Source organism: Macaca thibetana, chromosome 9 (genome assembly GCF_024542745.1).
Source record: "Macaca thibetana thibetana isolate TM-01 chromosome 9, ASM2454274v1, whole genome shotgun sequence".
In the NCBI taxonomy this organism is placed as follows: domain Eukaryota; kingdom Metazoa; phylum Chordata; class Mammalia; order Primates; family Cercopithecidae; genus Macaca; species Macaca thibetana.
Genome location: NC_065586.1, coordinates 53,678,698 through 53,701,116, shown reverse-complemented (window position 1 = coordinate 53,701,116; position 22,419 = coordinate 53,678,698). Strand labels below are relative to the sequence as shown.

At 49.9% G+C, this 22,419-nt stretch overlaps 2 protein-coding genes across 7 annotated transcripts in view; one reads left to right on the top strand and one right to left on the bottom strand.

The window, feature by feature from the left end:
- The window catches only part of PLAC9 (placenta associated 9), a 325,463-nt gene that overhangs the window by 8,528 nt on the left and 294,516 nt on the right, over positions 1 to 22,419 (top strand). The window contains exons 2-4 of one of the 2 annotated variants that reach the window (XM_050803568.1): positions 152 to 249; positions 2,305 to 2,428; positions 2,977 to 3,110. In XM_050803568.1, the coding sequence (XP_050659525.1) occupies positions 152 to 249; positions 2,305 to 2,428; positions 2,977 to 2,987 (233 nt within the window). In that variant the 3' untranslated portion in view covers positions 2,988 to 3,110. Of the gene's footprint in view, positions 1 to 151; positions 250 to 2,304; positions 2,429 to 2,976; positions 3,111 to 22,419 lie in introns of those variants that run through there. The other variant, XM_050803569.1, reaches the window with a different exon arrangement.
- ANXA11 (annexin A11) overlaps positions 14,022 to 22,419 on the bottom strand; it is a 46,726-nt gene continuing 38,328 nt past the window's right edge. For 4 of the 5 annotated variants that reach the window (XM_050803450.1, XM_050803453.1, XM_050803451.1 and 1 more), the window contains exons 9-14: positions 21,944 to 22,023; positions 21,759 to 21,815; positions 20,362 to 20,455; positions 17,532 to 17,627; positions 16,380 to 16,438; positions 15,394 to 16,179 (exon numbers count right to left, since the gene is read on the bottom strand). In XM_050803450.1, the coding sequence (XP_050659407.1) occupies positions 15,880 to 16,179; positions 16,380 to 16,438; positions 17,532 to 17,627; positions 20,362 to 20,455; positions 21,759 to 21,815; positions 21,944 to 22,023 (686 nt within the window). In that variant the 3' untranslated portion in view covers positions 15,394 to 15,879. Of the gene's footprint in view, positions 14,338 to 15,393; positions 16,180 to 16,379; positions 16,439 to 17,531; positions 17,628 to 20,361; positions 20,456 to 21,758; positions 21,816 to 21,943; positions 22,024 to 22,419 lie in introns of those variants that run through there. The other variant, XM_050803454.1, reaches the window with a different exon arrangement.

Genomic DNA, 22,419 nt, shown 5'->3' with positions numbered 1-22,419 from the left:
ACACTTGTACACTGACCCCCACCTGGGCCTTCCTTTGCTTGCTCTTGCGTTTGCCTTGAGGACTGACCCCACTTGAGCCCAGTGTTTACAGGAGTCTCTGGCATTATGGAACACTAAGGGTCCCACAGTGAAAAGACTCGTTTTTCCACAGCTGCAGAACCCTTCAGCCCTCCACGAGGAGATTCAGCTCAGAGCACAGTGTGTGACAGACATATGGCTGTGCAACGCCGTCTAGATGTCATGGAGGAGGTAAAAGGGTGATTTGGAAGGGCATGCGGGTTCAGGACCACCTTCTAGAATGGTGTTTTTATGGGCAGATGCAGGCTTGCTTTGGAATGTGAGGACATCCAGGCCAATCCTGCCCTGTGACCACCTTGTCCAACATCATCCTCGCATCTGGGTTGCCAGGCTGCCCAGCCCCCAATGGACTCTGCCTCTCCTAAGGCCTTGCTTATCCGCCCCGCCCCCCGCCGGATATTTCAACATCGTTACTGGATGGGAAGGTGGAAATTCAGTCACTGTTTTGTTATATAGCCACGATTCCTAACTTGTGTGGGGAAACGTTTACATCTTTATTGTCACAAGACTTTAACTGAAATTGAGTGTCCCATTCATCATAAATACAGACAGCAAGCTGTGGTATTAACAGTACTATAACTTTGTCATCAATAGAAATCCAGATAATTTCATCTGCCTCTAGTTGTGAATATCTCAACATATAATTTTTACCCTTGTGTCAAAATTTCAGTTGTGGTCAGGCCTGATGTTAAATCATGTGATTTAGTGAGTTAATAAATACATTTTTCTTTTTTTTTGAGGCAGGGTCTCTCTCTGTCTAGCAGGCTGGAGTGCCGTAGTGCAGTCTCGGTTCTCTGCAACTTCCATTTCCCAGGCTCAAGCGATCCTCCCACCTCAGTCTTCCAAGTAGCTGGGACTACAGGCACATGTGCCACCATGCCTGACTAATTTTTGTACTTTTTTGTAGAGGGCAAGGTTTTGCTATGCTGCCCAGGCTGGTCTTGAACTCCTGAGCTCAAGCCATTCACCCACCTCGGCCTCCCAAGGTGCTGGGATTACAGGCATGAGTCACTTTGCCCAGCCAATACATATATTACTCAAAAAATTAATTTTTTTTTTTTGACAGAGTCTCTGTCACCCAGCCTGGAGCGCATGGTACAGTCTTGGCTCACTGCATCCTCTGCCTCCCAGGTTCCAGTGATTCTTGTGCCTCAACCTCCCGAGTAGCTGGGACTACAGGCATGCACCACCATGCCCAGCTAATTTTTTGTACTTACCATGCCCAGCTAATTTTTTGTACTTTTGGTAGAGATGGGGTTTCACCATGTTGGCCAGGCTGGTCTCAAACTCCTGACCTCAAGAGATCTCACCTCAGCCTCCCAAAGTGCTGGGATTACAGGCGTGAGCCACCATGCTGGGCCAAAAAGTTTAATTTTAAATACCTGAATTTTTTTTTCTTTTTTCTTTTTTTTTTTTTTTTTTTTGTGGTAGAGTCTCACTCTGTCACTCAGGCTGGAGTGCAATGGTGTGGTCTCAGCTCACTGTAACCTCCACCTCCCAGTTCAAGTGATTCTCTTGCCTCAGCCTCCCGAGTAGCTGGGACTACAGACGGGCACTACCACACCTGGCTTCTTTTTGTATTTTTAGTAGAGGCAGGGTTTCACCATGTTGACTAGGCTAATCTCGAACTCCTGACCTCCAGTGATCTGCCTGCCTCGGCCTCCGAAAGTGCTGGGATTACAGGCATGAGCCACCACGCCCGGCCTAATACTTGAATATTTTAATGCAATTGGTGCCCTTGGTAATTCTATATGTTTTATTTTTCGCATTTAAGGCATTATTCTGAGAAGAGGTCTGTAGGCTTCACCACACTGCCAGTGGTATCCATGGCACACACAGGGAAAAATCATTAAGAACCCTGAGTAAATTTCAGAATCCTAAACGTGTCATTTGGCAGAGACACCACCAGGGGGCAGAACAACAAAAGGAATGTGAGCTCCAGCCTGCAAAGGCCAAAAGGGAGAGTATTCCACAGGCGCTTCATCCAAACCTGTGACTGAGTGCCAAAAAGGAAGGAACCTTAGAGAGCGAGACCCCTAGGATATTGTCATCTGGGGAAACTGAGGCAGGTAGGGGTGGAGCCTGAGTGAAGGAAACCCAGGTCCCGCAGCGCCTAGTCCTTTCTCACTGCACCGCACTGGATCGCCAGCTGCTCTTAGGACCTGGCTGATAAAGCAGAACGTGGAACCACTCCTGTCCTCGACTTTACCCCCTTTCCCACTCTAGATGGTAGAGAAGACCGTGGATCACCTGGGGACAGAGGTAAAAGGCCTGCTGGGCCTGCTGGAGGAGCTGGCCTGGAACCTGCCCCCGGGACCCTTCAGCCCCGCTCCCGACCTCCTCGGAGAAGGTGAGCAGTGCAGGTGGCAGAGGACCGCCTCTGGGCTGCTGTCATCTGGGGCTGGGCAGGCGAGACAGGAACGGCTACTCCACCGCACAGGTGTAGCCTGGCAGGCAGGGAGGGCCCCAGCGCTCCCTGGGGTTGGAAGAGGGACGGCATCATCCCTGCTCCCCGCCCCCGGCCCCCGCCACCCGGTCGCTGCCGCCCAGTGTCAAATGAGGTTCTGGAAGAGCCAGCCCTAGATGCCATCTCAGCACAACCCCGGCGCCGAGAAACTGCCTCCTTCATTGGCCTTCTCACGACTGGAGCTCCTTAGCTCCTTTCATTTCCCCCTGAGGAACCACTCCTGTTCCACCCCAAAACCCTCTCCGAAGACGGGTAACCCCTACTGATCAGGCAGGGATGGGGTTGCACTCTGCTGTCTCCTTGATCCCTGTGTCCCGCGCACAGGAGTTCCCGGGGACTAGGGAGGGAAGGGAAAGAACTGCTGGACACCCCGGAGGCGGGTACCCTGCAGCGCCCCAGCTTGCTCACTGGAGGCCTCTGCTTTCTTTCAGATGGCTTCTGAGCCCCGGAGCTGGAGCCCAGCAGCTGGAGGTGGTGCACCTGCCAGGCAGCACCCACAGAGCCAGCCCTGTCCTCTCGCCGTCCTTCCTCAGCTTCATGTGAAATAAAAACTATTCTTTTGGTCTCCTCTGTGTCTGCTGACAGAGTAATCCGTTTAACTATAGCCCCCTCTCCCTCCACTTCCATGCCTGGAGGAGGCCTGCAACCCCCTTCAGTCTCAGACCTGGGGACACGCCCACACCCGCCATCTGTACTTTAGCCCTCCTTATTTACAGAGGCAGATGGAGCAGGGGTTGACTCACACAGGTGGGGGCCCTTTGAGTGGCCTTGCTTCTCAAAATGTGGCCGTAGGTGAGAAGCAAGGGGATCAGGGTCTCAGGACCCACCCAGACTCCCAAATCTGCATTACAATGAGACCCCCAGGGAATTTATGTGTCCCTTAAAGTGGTTTGTTATTGTTTTTAAAAAATTTTCCTATGAAGTGAAATTCAATGTAAAATTCATCATTTTAACTATTTTAAATTGTACAAGGCTGGAGGTGGTGGCTTACGCCTATAATCCTAGCACTTTAGGAGGCCAAGGTAGGAGGATCACTTGAGCCCAGAAGTTTGAGACCAGCCTGGGCAACACGGTGAAACCCCATCTCTACAAAAATTACAAAAATTAGCCGGGCATGGTGGCGCGTGCCTGTAGTCCTAGCTACTTAGGAGGCTGAGGTGGGAGGATCACCTGAGCCCTGTAGGTCAAGGTTGCAGTGAGCCATGATCATGCCACTGCACTCCAGCCTGGGTGACAGAGACCTTGTCTCAAAAAAAAAAAAAACTAAAAATAAATAAATTGTACAAATGCAGTGGCTTCCAGTACATTCAGAAGTTGTGCAGTCATCACCACCAGTTCCAGAACGTTGTTCTCCCTCTAGAAAGAAACTCTGTATCTCTTAAGCAGTCACATCCCATTCCTGCTCTCCCAACTACCCTGGAAACCACTGGTCTCTGTCTTCATGAACTTGCCTATTCTGGACATTTTAAATACAGTAGTCCTGCTTTATCTGTGGTTTCACCTTCCGTGGTTTCAGTTACCTGCAGTCAACCATGGTCCTAAAATATTAAACTCCAGAAATAAGCAATATATGAGTTTTCAATTGCACATCATTCTAAGTGGACTGATGAAATCTCTCGCCATCCCACTTCATCCCGCTCTGGACGTGAATGCTCCCTTTGTCCAGCATGGTCCACGCTGTCTACACTTCCTGCCTGTTAGTCACTTAGCAGCCTTCTCAGTTATCAGATCAATGGCCACAGTATCACAGTGCTTGTGTTCCAGCAACACCTTTCTCTTAATCAAGACCCAAAGTGGAAGAGCAGAGCTGCTGGCATATGGTGGTTGTTTTTCACACAACTCTCCCTTCACAGAAGCTGGCATAGTGTACTAATTGTTCCATTTTATTCTTAGCTATTGTTGCTAATCTCTTATGGTGCCTCATTTATAAATTAAACTTCATAGGTATGCATGCATAGGAAAAAACATAGTATAATAGGATTAGAGACTATTGTGGTTTCAGGCATCCACTAGGGGTATTGAATTCATCCCCTGAAGGTAAGGGGGTACTACTGTAAACAGAATCATACAATATGTAGCCTAGCTGTATCTGGCTTCTTTCTCTGAGCATAATGTTTTCAAGGGCTATCTGTATTGTAGCATGTATCTGTACTTCATTCCTTATGGATGAATAATGTTTTATTATATGAATATACCACATTTTATTTTATTTTATTTTTTTTTAGACAGAGTCTCACTCTGTCACCCATGCTGTAGTGCAGTGGCATGATCTCAGCTCACTGCAACCTGTGCCTCCCAGGTCCAGGCGATTTCCTGCCTCAGCCTCCCGAGTAGCTGGAATTATAGGTGCACACCACCACGGCTGGCTAATTCTTGTATTTTTAGTAGAGACGGGGTTTCACCATGTTGGTCAGGCTGGTCTCAAACTCCTGACCTCAGGTGATCCGCCTGCCTCGGCCTCCCAAAGTGCTGGGATTACAGGCATGAGCCACTGCACCCGGCCCACATTTTATTCATTTATTCATCAATTGATGGACATTTGGGTTGTTTGCATTTTTTGGCTATTATGAATAATGTTGCTATGAACATCCATATATGAGTTTTTGTGTGAGTATTTGTTTTTCAATTTGTTTTGGGTCTATATGTAGGCATGAAATGGCTGAGTCACATGGTAACTGTTATGTTTAACTTTTTGAAGAACCACCAAACTCTTTTGTATTGCAACTGTACTATTTTACATTCCCACCTGCAATATCAGCTGTGGCTTATTCATAGATGCCTTCTGGCAGGTTGAGACATTTTCCTTCTAGTCTTATTTCGTTGAGTGTTTTTTCAATCACGAAAGGATGTTGGGTTTTTTCAAATGCTTTTTCTGCATCAGTTGAGATGATCATGTGTGATTTTCCCCTTTCATTTTATTAATTACATGCATTACATCTTTTTTGTTTGTGTGTTTTTCTGAGATGGAGTCTTGCTCTGTTGTTCAGGCTGGAGTGCAGTGGCACGATGTCAGCTCACTGCAACCTCTGCCTTCCAGGTGCCAGCAATTCTCCTGCCTCAGCCTCCCGAGTAGCTGGGATTACAGGCACCCGCCACCATGCCCGGCTAAGTTTTGTATTTTTAGTAGAGACAGGGTTTCGCCATGTTGGCCAGGCTGGTCTTGAACTTCTGACCTCAGGTGATCTGCCCACCTCGGCCTCCCAAAGTGCTGGAATTACAGGCGTGAGTGAGCCACTGCACTCAGCCTGATTTTCATATATTAAATGACCCTTGCATTCCTGGGATAAATTTCACTTGGTCATGATGTATAATGCTTTTAATATGCTGCTGGATTTAGTCTGCTAGCATGTTGTTCAGGATTTTTGTTCCTGGACAACATTTCTAGACACACCCTGGGCTGGAAGGGAACCCACTGCCTCGAAGGAAAGGACCCAGTCTTGGCTGCATTTATTGCCTGTTAACTGAGGAGCCCTTGGTCCCTGAATAACCAGCAGAGATACCCGGGTACTATGTTGAGGGCCTTGGGTGAGACTCTGAGTCTTGCTGGTTTCAGGTTCAGATTCAGCCAGCACATTCCCAGCTGTGGTGGTTAAAAGGCGAGATTCCTGCTAGAGAAAAGTGAAAGGAAAAGTAAAGTGGGCTTTGTCTTACACCTTAGGTACTAGCTCAGGCACAGGAGAGTAAAGCACCACATGGTTCTTGGGACTGCCAATTCCAGGACTTGGATGGCATTTATGGACCTACCCTGGGCCAGAAGGGAGCCCACTGCCCTGGAGGGTGAGTCCCATGCCTGGCAGCATTCACCACAAGCTGGTTGAAGAATCCCTGGGCCTTAAGGGAACATCAGCAGCAGTCTGACAACACTCCCTGTGGCCTGTGGTGGCGGGTGGCCGTGGAGTGAGGCACCTCTGTCTTGGGAAAGGGGAAGGAAGAGAGGGAAGGACTGCATCTTGTGGATTCTGTGCCAGCTCATCTGCAGTATAATAGAACACCAGGTAGACTTCTAAGATTTTTTACTCTAGTTGCTGGCTTCCAGATGGCACCTCTGGGCCCACCTGGGGCCTGGAGGAACTTGCTGTTCTGAAGGGAAGGACACAAGCCTGGCTGGCTCTGCCACCAGCCGATTGTAGAGCCCCAGGGCCTTGAGCAGACATAAGCAGTAGCCAGGGAGTGGTAATAGAAGGCCTTGGGTGAGATCCAGTGCTGCGCTGGCTTTCAGGTCTGACCCAGTGCAGTCCTAGTGGTGGTGGCCACAGGGGTGCTTATGCCCTTTCACCCCCAGCTTCAGGTGGCTTAGAACAGAGAGAGGGACTCCTTTTGTTTGGAAGACAGTAAGGGAATAGAACAAGAGTCTCTGTATGGTAATCCAGAGAATTCTGAATCTTGTTCAAGACCATCAAGGCAGTACCTCTATGAGGCTAAAAAAAACCAAAGTGTTATTGGGCTTGCGGTGAATCCTTAAGCAGATACAGCTTAGATCACAACACCCAAGCCATTCAAATATCTGGAAAGCCTTCCCAAGAAGGACAGGTACAAACAAGCACAGACTGGAAGACTATGATAAATACCTAACTCTTCAATGCTCAGACACAGATGAATAGCTACAAGTATCAAGCCCACCCAAGATTTTCCTTTCAGCACACTGAATATGTCACCTCATTACCTTCTCACTTCCATAATGTTGGATGAGAAATTGGCTATTAATCTTACTGAAGATTTCTTGTACGTGTCAAGTGGCTCTTTCTGCTTTCAGGATTTGCTTTGTCTTTGGACAGTATGATTATAACGTGTCTCAATGTCACACTGAGTGTTTCTTTGAGTTGACCCTATTGTAATTCATTGAGCTCTTTGTATGCGTAGATTAATGTCTTTCAGTATGTTTTCAGCCATTGTTTCTTTAAAAATTTCTTCTACATTCACTCTTCTGTGATTCTTATTAGGTGTATGTTGGTACACTTGATGGTATCCTGCAGGTGTCTTAGGCTCAGTTAACTTTGTTGTTGTTGTTGTTGTTTTCTTTCTGCACCTCAGAATAGGTAATCTCAATTGACCTATCTTGAAGTTTGCTGATTTTTTTCTTCTGCCTTTTTAAGTCTGCTTTGGAACCCTTCCAGTGAATTTTTCATTTGTGTACTTCTCAATTCCAGAACTTCTATTTGGTTCCTTTTTATAATTCCAGTCTCTTTATCAATATTGGTGAGATATCATTCTCCTGGTTTCCTCTAGCCCTTTGACCTTTTTGAAAATAATTAAAGTCTTGCCTGTTAAGTCCAATGTCTGAGCTTTCCTCAGTTTCTATTAGCAGATTTTTTTTCTATGTATGAGCCATACTTTCTTTGCATACCTCGTAATTTTTGTTGAAAACTGGACATTTTGAATATTATTTATAATGTAGCAAGTTTGGAAATAAAATTATTCCTCCACTGTGTCACCTAGGCTGGAGTGCAATGGCAGGATTATGGCTCACTACAGCCTGGACCTCCCAGGTTCAGGTGATCCTCCCACCTCAGCCTCCTGGGCAGCTGGGACTATAGGTGTGTGCCACCAGGCCCTGCTAATTTTTAGTATTTTTTGTAGAGATGGGGTTTTGCCATGTTGCCCAGGCTGGTCTCGAAGTCCTGGGTTCAAGTGATCCACCTGCCTCAGTCTCCCAAAGTGCTGGGATTACCGATGTGAGCCACTGTGCCCAACCTATTATTTTCTTGAACTATGTTTTTAGTTTTTTCGTTTGTATTCTTTGTCAGGTGTGACCACTAAGTCTCTGGTTAGCTTAGTGGTCAGCTAGTGATTCAAAAGATTTCTTTTGAACAACAAAAAGCCTCCTAGTATTTGCAGATGTGTTCTGTGTCGGGACACACGTTTCAACTTTCACCCATGCAGTTTATAACTATGCCTTAGCCTTCACTTCCTGCGTGCACAGAGCCTGAAGGTCAGGCAGAGGTGAGAGCATAGGGCCCTCTCAAGTCTTTTCAAGCACATGCCCAGCCTTAGGCATGTGTATGGCCTTCTAGATTCCCAGGAATATGTGGAAGCTCTTTAAAGTCCTTATTCTCCCTCAAACAATCTTATTTCCTAGACTTTCCTCCTGAAACTTTTCAATTTGTCTCCTGTTTGCTCCAAATGTTATTCCTTCCCCTGGGCATGAGCCACTAATACATTGACCTTGAAATGTCTTTCTAGGCTGCCATCTTCACTTTGGGAGAGTTCCAAATTAGGCAAAATAAAAGCAAGGCATCTGAACCAGTCCTTCAGGGAGCAACCTCACAAATCAAAATAAACATACTTCTTGAGAATAAGGTCTAATCTGCTACCTCCAGTGACAGGAACCTATACAGGGAATGAGGGATATTGTTTTTGATGCTGCCGCCATGCTGGGGAGTGGGGGTTGGGGCCAGTGTAAGCTAAAACACAACAAAGCTCTCTTACTAAATCCAGCTTTTATTCTTAGGTATTCACCTGATTGCTGTAAACTTTCAATTAGTTTCCAGAGTTCCCATACATTTGTTTGAGTTTTTGCCACTTTATTTGCTACTTTTGTGGAAGGACAGACTTGTGGAATTTTCTATTCCATTTCATTGACCACATTAAAGTTGTAGAAGCTCTCCTCTAGTCTACCCTGCATTTTATAGGGTCAGGAAGACAGGAAGTGACTTCTCCAGGGTCACAGCAAATCAGTAGCTGAGCTGAGATCAGAATAAGGATGCCTGACTCTCACGTCAGAGCTCTTTCTGCTTCAGGACTTCATCAGCTCTTAGTGTTGAGAAGGAGTCAGGCTCAGGCTAAACACCAATATTAGGCAGCTTTCCAAGGAGTAGGGGCTGAAGGTAAGAGTCCTTGGTATACCTGGTGGGCTTAACTGACTCCTTTACTGACAGGGGACCCTATATGAGGCCAGGTTGGGGACTGAGTAATGATGTCCCTGTCCCTTAGAAAAACACAGGCAGAGGCCGGGCGCGGTGGCTCAAGCCTGTAATCCCAGCACTTTGGGAGGCCGAGACGGGTGGATCACGAGGTCAGGAGATCGAGACCATCCTGGCGAACACGGTGAAACCCCGTCTCTACTAAAAAATACAAAAAACTAGCCGGGCGAGATGGCGGGCGCCTGTAGTCCCAGCTACTCGGGAGGCTGAGGCAGGAGAATGGCGGGAACCCCGGAGGCGGAGCTTGCAGTGAGCTGAGATCCGGCCACTGCACTCCAGCCCGGGCGACAGAGCGAGACTCCGTCTCAAAAAAAAAAAAAAAAAAAAAAAAAAAAAAGAAAAACACAGGCAGAGAGCTTTCCGATTTGATGGGGGTGAAAATGTAAACCTTTATCTGTCTGAGGACATGTATTTAGCTTGATCTGTTTCTAGGTCTCATTCCACTCCATCTCAGCCAGGGCAGGAAAGAGCCTACAGCAGAAATAAGGGGCCAAGTCCTAAGCTAGGACTGTAATTCCCTGCCAAGGCCAACAGAAGATGGGCATGGCATGGCATTAAACCACCACTTTGACTGTGGGCACCTGCAAAGGTTCATCTTTCAGCTCCCTCTTCCCAAAGCTAGGAGTGCCTCATCTCATCTCTCATCACCTGACTGAATTCCAGAGTCTGCCATCTGCTCATCTGCCCTCTGGAGGAACACCTCGACTTTTGGGGAGTTCTCTGTGTGAGCACAGTAGGATTTAGATAAACATTAGATTACAGAGGGTTACAGACGCAGTTTCCCAGCCCCCACACCTGCTCAAAATGTGTGAGGGTCTGACCCCAGGAACTGCTCTTTTTTAGCAAGCTCCTCTGATGATCGCGATACACACTCAGGCTTGAAAACCACCACTTCAGGATCATCTACCCAGCCACAGGGTGAGCACTCCAAAGTTTCTTTCTTAAATTTTGCATGAGACAAATGCCATCAGGACTAGGGGAGGCGAGCGAGGCCATTTGTCTCAGGTGCAAAACTAGTTAACAGTGTTTCTTCCAGTGCCCCCACAGCTGCTGAAAGTTCTCTCAGGGCTGAATTCATCCGGTGCTTCACCCTCCACTTGCTATTTTAGAAGTCAGATTAGATGTGTAGCATGGACTGGCCTTGACTAACATATTCAGGAGGCAGGAAAAGACCCACTGTGTTCTATCCCAGAAAGATGACCTGTAAGGCTGCATGTCTTTCTCCCTATCTTTTTTGTCGTAAGCATAATAAACAGTGTCGATCCCAGCCTCCCACTGACCTTGGAAGGCAGGACCTTTGCCTCTGGGAAGATCAGGAGGCATTCATGAAGTCCTCTAGCCCATACTCAACACGGGTTGGACCCCTTGGGAATGACCATGAGGGCGGGGAGAGGAACAGGAAGGCAGGGAGAACCAGGACTGGGACAGACAGAGGTGTCAGTATGCCAAATGTCACACCCAGGGTCAGGTTCCAGCCCATGCTGAGGTTCGAGGGGAGTGGGTGGATAGGCGATAGCTGAAAGAAAACTTGGCGGGCCGTACGCAGGTAAAATGTTAGTTTTATTCAGCAGCTATCTCACCAGCAGCTCTCACACTGTCCACCTTTACCTTGGCTGTCTTCTCCAGCTCTGCGGCTCCTCTCAGCAGCCAGCTCTGCGGCTCCTGCAGCCGCCATGCTTGCAGGTGCACTCCCTGGCCTGCAAGGCCAGCTACAGGGTCAGCGGCTTAAGTCCCCATCTGGGCACAAGCCAAGCCGTGTCCTGGCTCCCCTCTGTCTATCTGCCAGATGGTCGCTCTCCCTTACAGTGGTCAGTAGCTTCACTCTCTGGGCGCCAGTGCATGCCATGTGCAGCCATGCCCATCCAAGCCCAAGAACGTCTGTACAGCGTCAGCAGGGCAGTTATACCTTTTCCAAACAATAGTGGCTTTGAACCAAGTATGAACTTACACAAACAGGTTACATAACAAGTGGAGTACACGCCTGTGACCAAAACTCGTTGAGTCACTCTGGCCTGGATGTCCACCTTGGTCTTATTTCTTGACCAAAGCACATCCACGTACCTTACAACAGGTGGTCCCCAAGTGTGTAGACCAGGGTCTCAAACCCAAAGGCCTGCAGGAGCCAAATGGGTAACATGGGCTCAGTGTAACACAGGAGGGAGCCTATGGTAAATAAGGGGTACAGGCCTAAAGCGGCAGCTGCAACTCAGCTCTAGCCATGTAGGAATGCAAGCCCCGTGGTGCCAGAATTTCTGAGTTTTCAAGAGAAGCCAGAATTCCAGATTTTTAAAAATATGAAATCTCTCAATGTTTAAATATTGGCAACAAATTCAAATGTCTAAAAACACTTTGGAAGCCAAAGTAAATGTGTCTGTAAGTGCAAAATTGCCTGCTGGGCACCAGGCTGGGAACTTTGGAGTAAACAGGGCAAGGCAACATCACAGAATATGGTCACATCAGAGCACATTGGTTCTAGGCCCCATCACAACTCAGAAGGCCACCTGGGTCACCTTGAGTTCATGGCAAGTTGTATATGGCAAGCACCCCATCCCATCAGGCAGGTCCCACCTGGCACCCAAGGGCAAGGGGCCTGCCCTAGCAGAGGAGTTCTTGGGAGAGCAGCAGGGATGGGGCTTCAGCTCAGGCTTCAGGCATGGACTGTGATGCAGATCTGACGTGTTGACCAGGACCTGCCATCAATCCCAGGTAGACCAGGCTAGTTCTCAGCTCATGGCTGCTCCACACCCTTTGGATGTCATTCTTCCTCTATGTTTAAGGGGCAGTACTAAAGCAAAGGTCTGCAGATGAGCTACTCCCTGGGGCTCCTGCCAGGACCCAGCAGGCTTGATCTAGCCTAGTCTCTCTGGATTCTGTCATTTCTTTTTGTTTTTTTCTCATTTGAGACAGGGTCTCACTCTGTTATCCAGGCTGGAGTGCAGTGGTGTAATCACAGCTCACTACAGCCTCCATTTCTTGGGCTCTAGGGATCTTCCTGCCTCAGCCTCCAGAGTAGCTGACTACAGGGAATGCACTACAATGACAGGTACTTTTTTTTTTTTTTTTTTTTTTTTTTTTTTTTTTTGAGATGGAGTCTCACTCTGTCCACCCAGGCTAAAGTGCAGTGGTGTGATCTCAGCTCACTACCACCTCTGCCGCCTGGGTTCAAGTGATTCTCCTGCCTCAGCCTCCTGAATAGCTGGGATTACAGCCACCATGTGCTACCATGCCTGGCTAATTTTTGTATTTTTAATAGAGACGGGGTTTCACCATGTTGGCCAGGCTGGGTCTCAAACTCCTGACCTCAGGTGATCTGCCCACCTCAGCCTCCCAAAGTGCTGGGATTACAGGCGTGAGCCACCATGCCTGGCCAAATTTTTTACTAGAGACAGGGGTCTCGCTATGTTGGCCAGGCGAGTCTTGAACTCCTGAGCTCAAGTGATTCTCTCACCTCAGCTTCCCAAAGTCCTTGTATTACAGGCATGAGCCACAGTGCCTAGTCGATTCTCTCTTTTCTAAACCTCAACACAGGAGGTTGGAAAAGCAGTGAGTAGAGACCCCTGATGCAAGGCAAGCTCTAGCTTCTGGACATGACACTGTAATTCTCAGAAACTCTCTTATGGATTCTCTCCCCCACACCACCAACCAAGGGGCACAGGGTCCCCAGAGACCAGAGCCAGGACCCCGTTTCAGCCTGGAGGCACCCTGAGGGGAGGCGCTGGTCTTGTGACTCTCTGGGTTGTCTCCATCCTTCTCTCTGGCCCCTGTCGAGGGGCACCAGGAATTAGCAGACACCCTTCTTCCCGCCTGGGACCTGGGTTAAGGACTACATTTTTCCTACCACACCTTCAGTGGACTTCACTGCACCTGCAACCAACCAAGATCCCTTTGCCTTTCAGGTGTCTGGGTGCCCTGCCTGGATTTCGGGAACCTCCCTTCCCATGTCCTTACAATGAGTCCCCGCAAACTATTGTATGCTCAGGGTTTCCTGCACACAAATCTCTATCTAAGGTTACATGAATTTTCACTGGCTGATAAGGCAAGAACTCTGAGCCACAGGGCATAATCAAGCAGAAGAAAACAAGTTGGTACCAGGAAGACACTTCCAGAACATTCCAGAGCTGGCTGGCTTTTAATGTGGAAACAAGTTTTGGTTACAGACATTCAGGTTTAAGGCACATTCCACAAATTACAAGAAGCCCCGTCACTGACAGGGAACTGGCTTTGTTCTCGTGGTTTCTGCAAGGAAGATGGAACGAATGACTTTTTTTTTTTTTTCTAAAAGGGAGTGAGTTTGGCAGTAACAAAGCTTGTGACACACTCACCAGATGCACAGGCTACCCTCCCAGGCATGCTTCCCTTTCTCGCCTCAGCGGGGACACGGCACTTCACCCAACCAGTCGCCCTCAACAGAAATGTGTACGCAGCAAACAGACTTGTATGCATCTGTCTGGCAATGATCGTAAGAAAAGAAAATATGCCTCCAAATAAAAATATACAATTAAATGACGAAATGAAGCTAAGTCTTAGCCACAGACAAAGGGGAATGATTGCATGAGTCAGAAAAATGAAACATCTACTTCAGCAGCAAGAGGCTGTGAGGGCTGGGGTAGAAAAGGCATCCTGAGAGAGTTCTAGACTGACCCAGGTCCTGTGGCACAATACATAGGTCAGAAGGGGTGGAGGACAGGCCTAGGCTCTAGGACGGTGCATCTCGGGGCTATTTGTGGATTTGTTAGAAACAGACATTCTTTTGGCCTTTTCCTGGCACCACTGTTGCCCGCAGGTGGGCAGAAGTGAGCCACCAGTCACTGTTCAGTCATTGCCACCACAGATCTTCAGCAGAATCTTCCGGTAATCCCCTGAAGTATCTCCCTGGCCACAGAAACAAGGAAGACATCCGTTAAGGGAGGTACGGTCACTTTCAGCCTTCTGGCTCCTGATTTTCAGCCCTGAGCACCCTTATAGGGAGGAAGCCCCATCCTGGGGAATTTTCCCCTGCTGCACGTCCTGCAGCAGGGGGCACAGACCTTAAAAAAATGGAATGTAGCCTCCCCCAGGACCCCATTAGAAGACGGAAAGCAGCACTCACCACAACTATCCAAGTCAAATGAATATCCACAAAAAAAAAATATAATCACCCTAAAAACCACTTCCCAGGGCTAACCAATACTGCTCTTTTCCCAGTGCATTTATGCTGCCTTAAATTGGGGTTACCAATGTAACGCAACACAGTGTCCTGCTTAGGAAACGCAATCTCCTCACACATGACTGTCCAGTGGAAGGCTCGGACCTCCCAGGGATCTCCTCTGTCTGAGGCCACTACGCTCACTCCAAGAGTGCAGGCTCGGCTTGGCTCATTTCTAATCATTTCCTTCCACCCTAAGCAACTTGAGGGCAAGGCATGTGGCTTCTTCCAGATGTCCACAGCCTGCTGGCATGCAGGAGATACTCTGTAAAGAATTATTAACCTTTTTTTTTTTTTTTTTTTGAGATGAAGTCTCACTCTGTCGCCAAGGCTGGAGTGGAATGGCCTGATCCCGGCTCACTGCAACCTCTGCCTCCTGGGTTCAAACAACTCTCCTGCCACAGCCTCCCGAGTAGCTGGGATTACAGGCACACGTCACCACACCCAACTAATTTTGTATTTTTAGTAGAGACAGGGTTTTACCATGTTGGCCAGGCTGGTCTCGAACTCCTGACCTCAAGTGATCCACCCGCCTCAGCCTCCCAAAGTGCTGGGATTACAGGCGTGAGCCACTGTGCCCAGCCTAGAATTACTAATTCTCTAGCAACGGCTTCATTCATACAGCCAAGGAAACAAAGTAAGCTTCCTGTGATGACATGCCCACCATCATTAAATGCTACTGAGTCTAAGGTGGGAGGATGTGGTCCCCATAGTGCAATTTCAAGGCTCACGTGAGTTCAGAATTTGAGTGTTAGACCATGTAGCTGAGAATGTATTTTGTCAGACTGGCTCTGCCGCACAGCGATACAACAGTGGCTAGTGTTTAATAGACACTTGACCTGTACCACCTCACTCAATACTCACAACATTCCCGGGAAGGAACAATTATTTTCTCATCTTAAAGACAATGGAGCTGGGGTTCAGGGAGGTTTAAGGAAGCTGTTCAAGGTCACACAGTTAGCAAGTAGAAAAGCTGGACTCCAAGTGGCGTGACCCCCACGGCCTTCGCTCTGAACAGCCTGTGTGGCCTATGCCATAAAGCTGAGTGCAACAAGTGCTTTGTCAGTGAGTGAGAGCAGAGCTCCACAGAGCCTTTGGGACATGAGTTCTCACTGACAGCTCAAGGAATCACAGGGTGGTTGGGACGCTGAAGGTCGTGGTCAAGGTTGAGGAGGTCCCGAGTGTTCTCTGATGCTGCTGGGGGATGCAAGGTGGGGACGACAGCAAGGTCATGACCCACCTGCCCTCAGAAGTTTAGGGGCAACGGGATGAGCAAGTCTGAGGTCCATAAACAAGATGCCCACACACAGCACAGAGGCCAAGCATACGGCCACTCTAAGGAGGGAGGTTCCACAGGTGACTGGGATGCCAAAAGGGAGCCCAGTCTGCCTGCAGCAGGGCCATACCGAGATGTCGTGGTACAGCGACTTGCCGTACATCCGCTTATACTCCGATCTGATGTCCAGGAGGTCGGTCTCACTGCGAGACACCATGATGCGAATCAGGGTCCGGTCCTTTGTTCCTGCCCCCTAAAGAGAGTCCCCCCAAGAGCATGAGCATCAGGCCTCCTCACCTGCCCACCCGCCCTGGGCCTTCCAGTCCCCTCCCTACCCAAGTCCTCAGAACTCTCGGCTGAGATTTGGCTCTCCCCAGGCTTTCTACCCTCAGCCCTTGGACCTAGGCACAGGCGGGGCTAAGGTATTGCAACCTGCACATGGAAGTTACATACCCTCATGGCTTTGTTGAGCCTCTCCGCAAAGAAGGCTGGGGTGTTCTTGAGACATTTCACTAGAAGAGAGAAACTCAGCATAACCAGATCTGCAGAAAATTCTCAGCCCAAGCAGGGCATGGAGTCTACAAGTGTCCTCTTAGAGGCCCAGATGTCAAATCCATCACTGCATCCATCTTTTCTCCTCTTCCTTCTGTTCCAGGCTCAACTATCCCATGATCTTGGCTCCAGCTCTTTGGAACAGAAACACGCAGAGTCTGGACACCAACCCACCCTCTTTCCTGGCAACCACCGTGATGAAAGGACCAAGAGTCAGAGGGGCGGGGGTCTTAGTGGGGCGAGGAGCTGCAGATGGTGACGAGGAACTGTGCTGCTGCTCAGGCAGGAGGGGCAGACTGGAGAGGCCATGACCCTCATGGAGAAACTGTGGCCGAGTGGAATGCGCATCTCCCTAGGCTTCCCAGGTCACGAGACCTACTGTGGGGGGCAGGCAGGGAAATGAGGATTTTCCATCTCTCCCATCCAGAAAACTCTAAAAAAAAGCATAATGAAAAAAGGGGCAGACTGATTTTCCCAGGTGAGTAGAAAGAGGGGTTGTGAGGGCCTCAGGGCGGGGACCCAACTCTGCACAGTGGGAGGGACCTGGAGCCCACCGGGCCCTGCTAGAGGACATGGGCAATGTAAGAGGCACACTACCATCCCGGAGCCAAGCCAGCTTTCCTCAGCATGGGCCTGTTTCGCTGTTGCAAGTAAAAATCTTTCCACGTGTTTCCATCACAAACATCTGACAACTGCCTGCAGGGATGTATTTTTAGAGGAAACTTGGCAGGATATGAGTCATACTTCTCCGGGAGAGCAGCTGGATGCCCTCCCACTAATACCCACACTGCAGTTCCCTTCTCCAGAGCTGCACCACAAACACACACAAGACACACACACACACAAGACACCTCCAGGACAGCTAGGGGTTCAACTGCACAGGGACCCGGGAAGCGGCATGACTTCCCAGCATCTGGACACTCTGGGTTGAGTGATCTTGGATCCTGTGGTCCTTTCACGATGTCACCCATCAGCTGGAGGACAGGCGAACAGCCTGAACACTTACGACACGTTAGCCCCTGGACGGTGGGCAGGCAAACCTGAGACACTTACCCACAGCCAGCATGCCCTGCTCCAGATCCCCGGACATCTCGCGGCAGATGCTCTTCTCAATGTCCCGGCCTGTCATTCTCTGGTACTCATTGAAAACTAGGGGGATGACAGAGGCTTATTTTATGAACTGAAATGTGTCTCCTCAAAGTTCATATGTGGAAGTCCCAACTCCCAGGACTTCAGAATACAACCGTAGTTGGAGATAAGATTTTTAAAGAGGTAATTAAGTTAAAACATGCTGCTAGGGTGTACCCTAATCCAATCCGCCTGGTCTCCTTAGAAGAAGAGATTAGGACACACAGAGACCTCAGGGATGTGCACATGCAGAGGGAAGACCCTGTGAGCACACTGATTGCCACGAAGAGGCCACGGAGAAACCGGCACCCCACTCTAGGACATCCGGCCTTCAGAACTGCAACAAAATGAACGTCTGTTGCTTAAGCCACCCAGTTTGTGGTATTTTGTCATGGCAGCATGAGCAGACTAACAGAGGACTCACGTGAGGTGGCCTCTGCCCCCAAATCCCCCGCCTCCCACTCTGCTCCCACACCCTGCACGTCCCCAGGCCTGCCTAGCGCTCAAGGAAGCCAGAGATTTCGTCACAAGTCACACACACCACCTGATGTCCCTCTCTGTGTGGTCCTTTTCTCAGGACTGCCAATCTACTTAAGCAAATCGCACCTTAATACCCCTCCAGGGCCCACTCCCACACACCCCAACACAGTGTCCCCTCTTCTCAAATCCCCCACACCTGCAGTCTCTGCCATTCCTTGGCTTTATTCATGCATCCATCTGTCTTCCTCAGCCTGCCTGGGAGCTGAGGCCCAGCCTGCCCCAGCCAATCTGGCTTTTTCTGCCCACCCCTGCCAGCCCAGCTCGATCTGGGACACGCAAAGCATCCATGGGAGTGGACGGCTGGCTCCTAGAGAGGCAGGCAGCATGATGGAAACCTGGGTCCTGACTCCAGCTCTGACCCAGGACATAAAACTCTCCTTCCCCAGCCTGAGTCTCAGCTTCCATTTGCATATTAAAGTCGTGATTTCTGCTCTATCTGTATCTATCTCAATATCTTCTTCATATCAGCTCCTCTTTTCTCCTAAGTAATGTTTGTGAAGCCATGGGCTTGATGCACTACTTACATGTTCTGTACTCATTAAAAGAAATAATGATTTAAGATGAAAATGCATTCACTCAGGCTCCATTACAGGATAGTGCAGAGGTTAAAAAGTGTGCTCTGGGGTCGGGTGGCCTGGGTTCAAATCCCAGCTCAGCTGTTACTAGCTGTGCACCCCCACTTCCCTACCACCTTGTGCCTGCTTCCACAGCTGCAAATGGGGAGAGCCACAGTGCCTGTTGTGTGCAGCACAGAGCGGTTGCTGCGTTTTCATCCTCACTGCCCATTGGAGCAGCCCTGGCCACAGCCCACCAGTTGCTCAGTGTGGTCACCATCCTCTGTCCTTGCCTGCCACCTCACACTGGCCTCTAGGACCCCCTTCCTCTGGGTCCTCCTACCTCCCTAGTGGCTCCTTCTTAGTCTCCTCACACAGGTGGGCTCCCCAGTCTCCCTCCCGAGGGGACCTCCTGCAGTCCCAGAGCCTCGGATACCTTCGATTACTCACAGTTCCCTTACCTTTCACGTCCAGGCCAGACCTCTTCTGACCGCCACACTCAGCAACCCAGCAGCCTCCCTGCAGCTCCACCCTGCAGGCACCTAAAGCCAGCTCCACCTACAGTTGCCCCTGTCTCAGTTGAGGGCCATTCTCCCACTGCTTGCCCTAAAGAAACCCTGTGTAATCCTCAACCCCTCTCTCCCCTACACGCCACGTGTCCAATTCATCAGCTAACATGGCCAGAACCTGACACCTCCTCACCACAAGCCCCTACCACCACCGTTCCTTCCCTGGGTCCCTGCAGCAGCCTCCCAACAGGCTTCGCTGCTTGGCCTTGCACCCTTCACTCCATTCTCCGCACCACAGCCAGGGAGTCTGCATAGCCTCCTCTGCTCAGAGCCCTCCATTGGCTTCCTATTTTGCTCAGGATAAGTACCCAACTCCGGGAAGTCATCAGCAGGGCCCTCTCCCCTCTCTGCCCTCACCTTCCACTCCTCTTGCTCACTCCACTGCTCCACATGGTCCCCCTTCACTGTTCTCAGTCGTACTGGGAGCCCCAGGCAGGCCTCTGGCCCTGCATCTCCTTTAGGTTTTTAAATCAAATGTCCTGACCTCAGTGGGGATTGGCCCAAGCACCTCCCGGTGGACCCTACCATCACTCCCTACCCGTTTCCAGCTGTTTTCCTCTACAGGATTTACCATGTGATACAGATTTTATTTCATTGTTGTTTACTGTCTGTCTCTCCAAATGAGAAGGTGCAGCCCATGGGACACAGACTCTGCAGTGCCCTGCCCCCCGACCATGGCCCCAAACTTGCTCCACCACCTGACGGACTGACCCATAGGGAAGTGAGATTTACATCTGTTGAATGAATGAGTAAATGAATGGCACCCAGTATTGTTGCTATCACTGCTTGTTATGCCAGGCTTTGGAAAACACTGGACTGGGTGCTCCCAAAGGACTCTCCCAACTCTTGACATTCCACATTCCCACGTACAAAGATACCAAGTTTCTACACCAGAGGAACCTCCAGAACTGGATGTTTGCAGAACTCAGGAAACCCTCTGACAGTGTCTTTTAAATCCCCACCAGGGGGCTTTTTTGAGGAGGCGAAAGCCCCATGCAGGAAGGAACTGCCAAGTGTTCCCATAGCTTTGTTTCCCCACAATCCCGACTGCCCTCAACTAACTGGCCTCAGGGGGACCCTGGCCTGACTTACCTGCCACCAGGTGGGCCCGGCTCCGGGAGCACAGAACCGCATTGAACTTGGACTCGTCTGTTCCCAGGCGGTTCTCCCCGGCCGCATACAGTTCCTGGAGAGAGAGGAAGATGTACATGCGGCACAGGCCACACCCAGACCCCAGGCCCAGGTCACCCAGGAGAGCCTGGTAAACTTCTGAAGGTTTGAGCCTAAAGTATTTGCCAATTTGCAACCTCTGAACTAGATGGCCTCTAACGTGCCTGCTAGGCCTCAGGTAGCAGCCCTGAAAAAGAGCAGAAAGCAGCAATCAGGGGCTGAGATCCCACAGGTCAAGATGACGCCAAAGCAGGTCTGAACTGAGAAGGCAGAGCATGAGACAATTTCTGCCCCGCTAAAACTGGCACGCAAAACTCTCGCTGGAGCAAAAGCCAGAGCCCTGAGCCCCAGGGGTGTCCAGCTCTGACTCCCAGAATGGGAATGGATGTCACCAGCCAGAGAGACACTGAATAAGGCAGACCCCTGCAGGAGCAGCAGGGCAGAGACCAGGGCAGAGGCAGGTGCTAACTGGGCACAGAGGACCGAGCCGGGGGTATAGGCCCTTGTCCGGGCTCTGCCTCTAGCTTTCAGTTAGGAACAGTGCTCAACTTTTTTGAGCCTCAGTTTCCTCATCTGGAAAGCAAAAGGACCAGTCCAGAGGAGTAGCTCTCCTCCAGTCCTAACAAGGGGGCACTCCTTGGGGTCTCATTCGAAACCTGCAGATGGTAGAGATAATTAGACCACTGGCAGCTCCTGGTGAATGCCCTGCCATGGATGACAAGGGCAGTGAAGGGGGACAGAGAGGTATGGCTAACTACCCCACCAGGAAGTCATGGCTCTGCCCTGCCATAACACTACGGTTGAAATTCATTAGCGGGAAACCCAAACTTTTCTAGAGAGTAGCTCAGATGCCTGGACTGCTTGGACGTTTCCCCTTTTGTCTGCAACTCACAAGGTGGACAAGGACAGAATTCTAAGGCTGCTCAACTAATGTGGCAGCTGGTTTCTAGGCTCAAACCCTCAAAAAACTAATAGGCAAGTGCAAATTCTGCCCCTTTGCAAACAATGGTATGTGCAACTAAACATGGGGAAAGCACGCAGTCGCACGAAATCCCACATCCAAAACCGTGATCTATCAACTGCTGAAATACTAATTATCTCACATGTTCCTTCCCGTAGGTGGGGAAGGTGAAGCCCAGGAGGTCAGACGACCTGCTCTAGGTCATACAGTTGAGCAGTTGAGCACGTCTGAAACTCGTGGCATCTGCAACCCACTGCTTATCTATTGTTCTTTCCACCCTAGGGCACCTCTCTCAGGAAGCAAGAAAGCGAGGTACACCCTGCTTTAGGAAGTCCAGGGGCTTGGCCATCACACTCACCTGGGCATCTCTCTGGGCGAGGGACATGTCCACATTTGTGCTTTCATCACGGTTTCCCTGAAAGGAAGCAGGTGTATGGTCAAGCCCACTCCTTCCCCATTTCTTTTCCCTTTCCTCATTGCTGGGATCCCATCTCTTTGACTTCCATGGCTTGGGGGCCCCGAGCCCTGTCATGGGAAAAGTACCTGAGAGAGAGAGATGAGGAGCCGCTGGAAGTGCCCTGATGTGTCGCTTCGAATGGCCTCTTCCAGGGTCTTTTTGAATTCTGAAAGGGAGAAGCAAAGAAGGTCCACCCTGTAGCTCTGTTTATGGAGCTGCCCATTGCAAAACACTGTAGTGGGGAGAATAAGGCTAGAGGTCTCGGCTCGGGCTCAAGAGAGCAAACAGCCCACATGGCCCTCCAGGGATATACAAGCCTGCGACCTCCAGGCTGACCTGGGCTCTAGTCAGCCTTGGCCCAAACCACATCCAGGTTTCCCCTGGCGCTCCCTTACTTTAGTCATTTGCACCATGTATACACAGAAGGAACGGTTGGGTGTTGGGTCAAAGCCCAGTGTGCTGGGGGTGGCAGAAGATAGGTTGATAAGAAGGCCAGGAAGGAGTAAGAGGCCCTAGGAGAGAGTGAGGCCATAGCCCCGAGAGCACAGGGATCTGCAGAGGG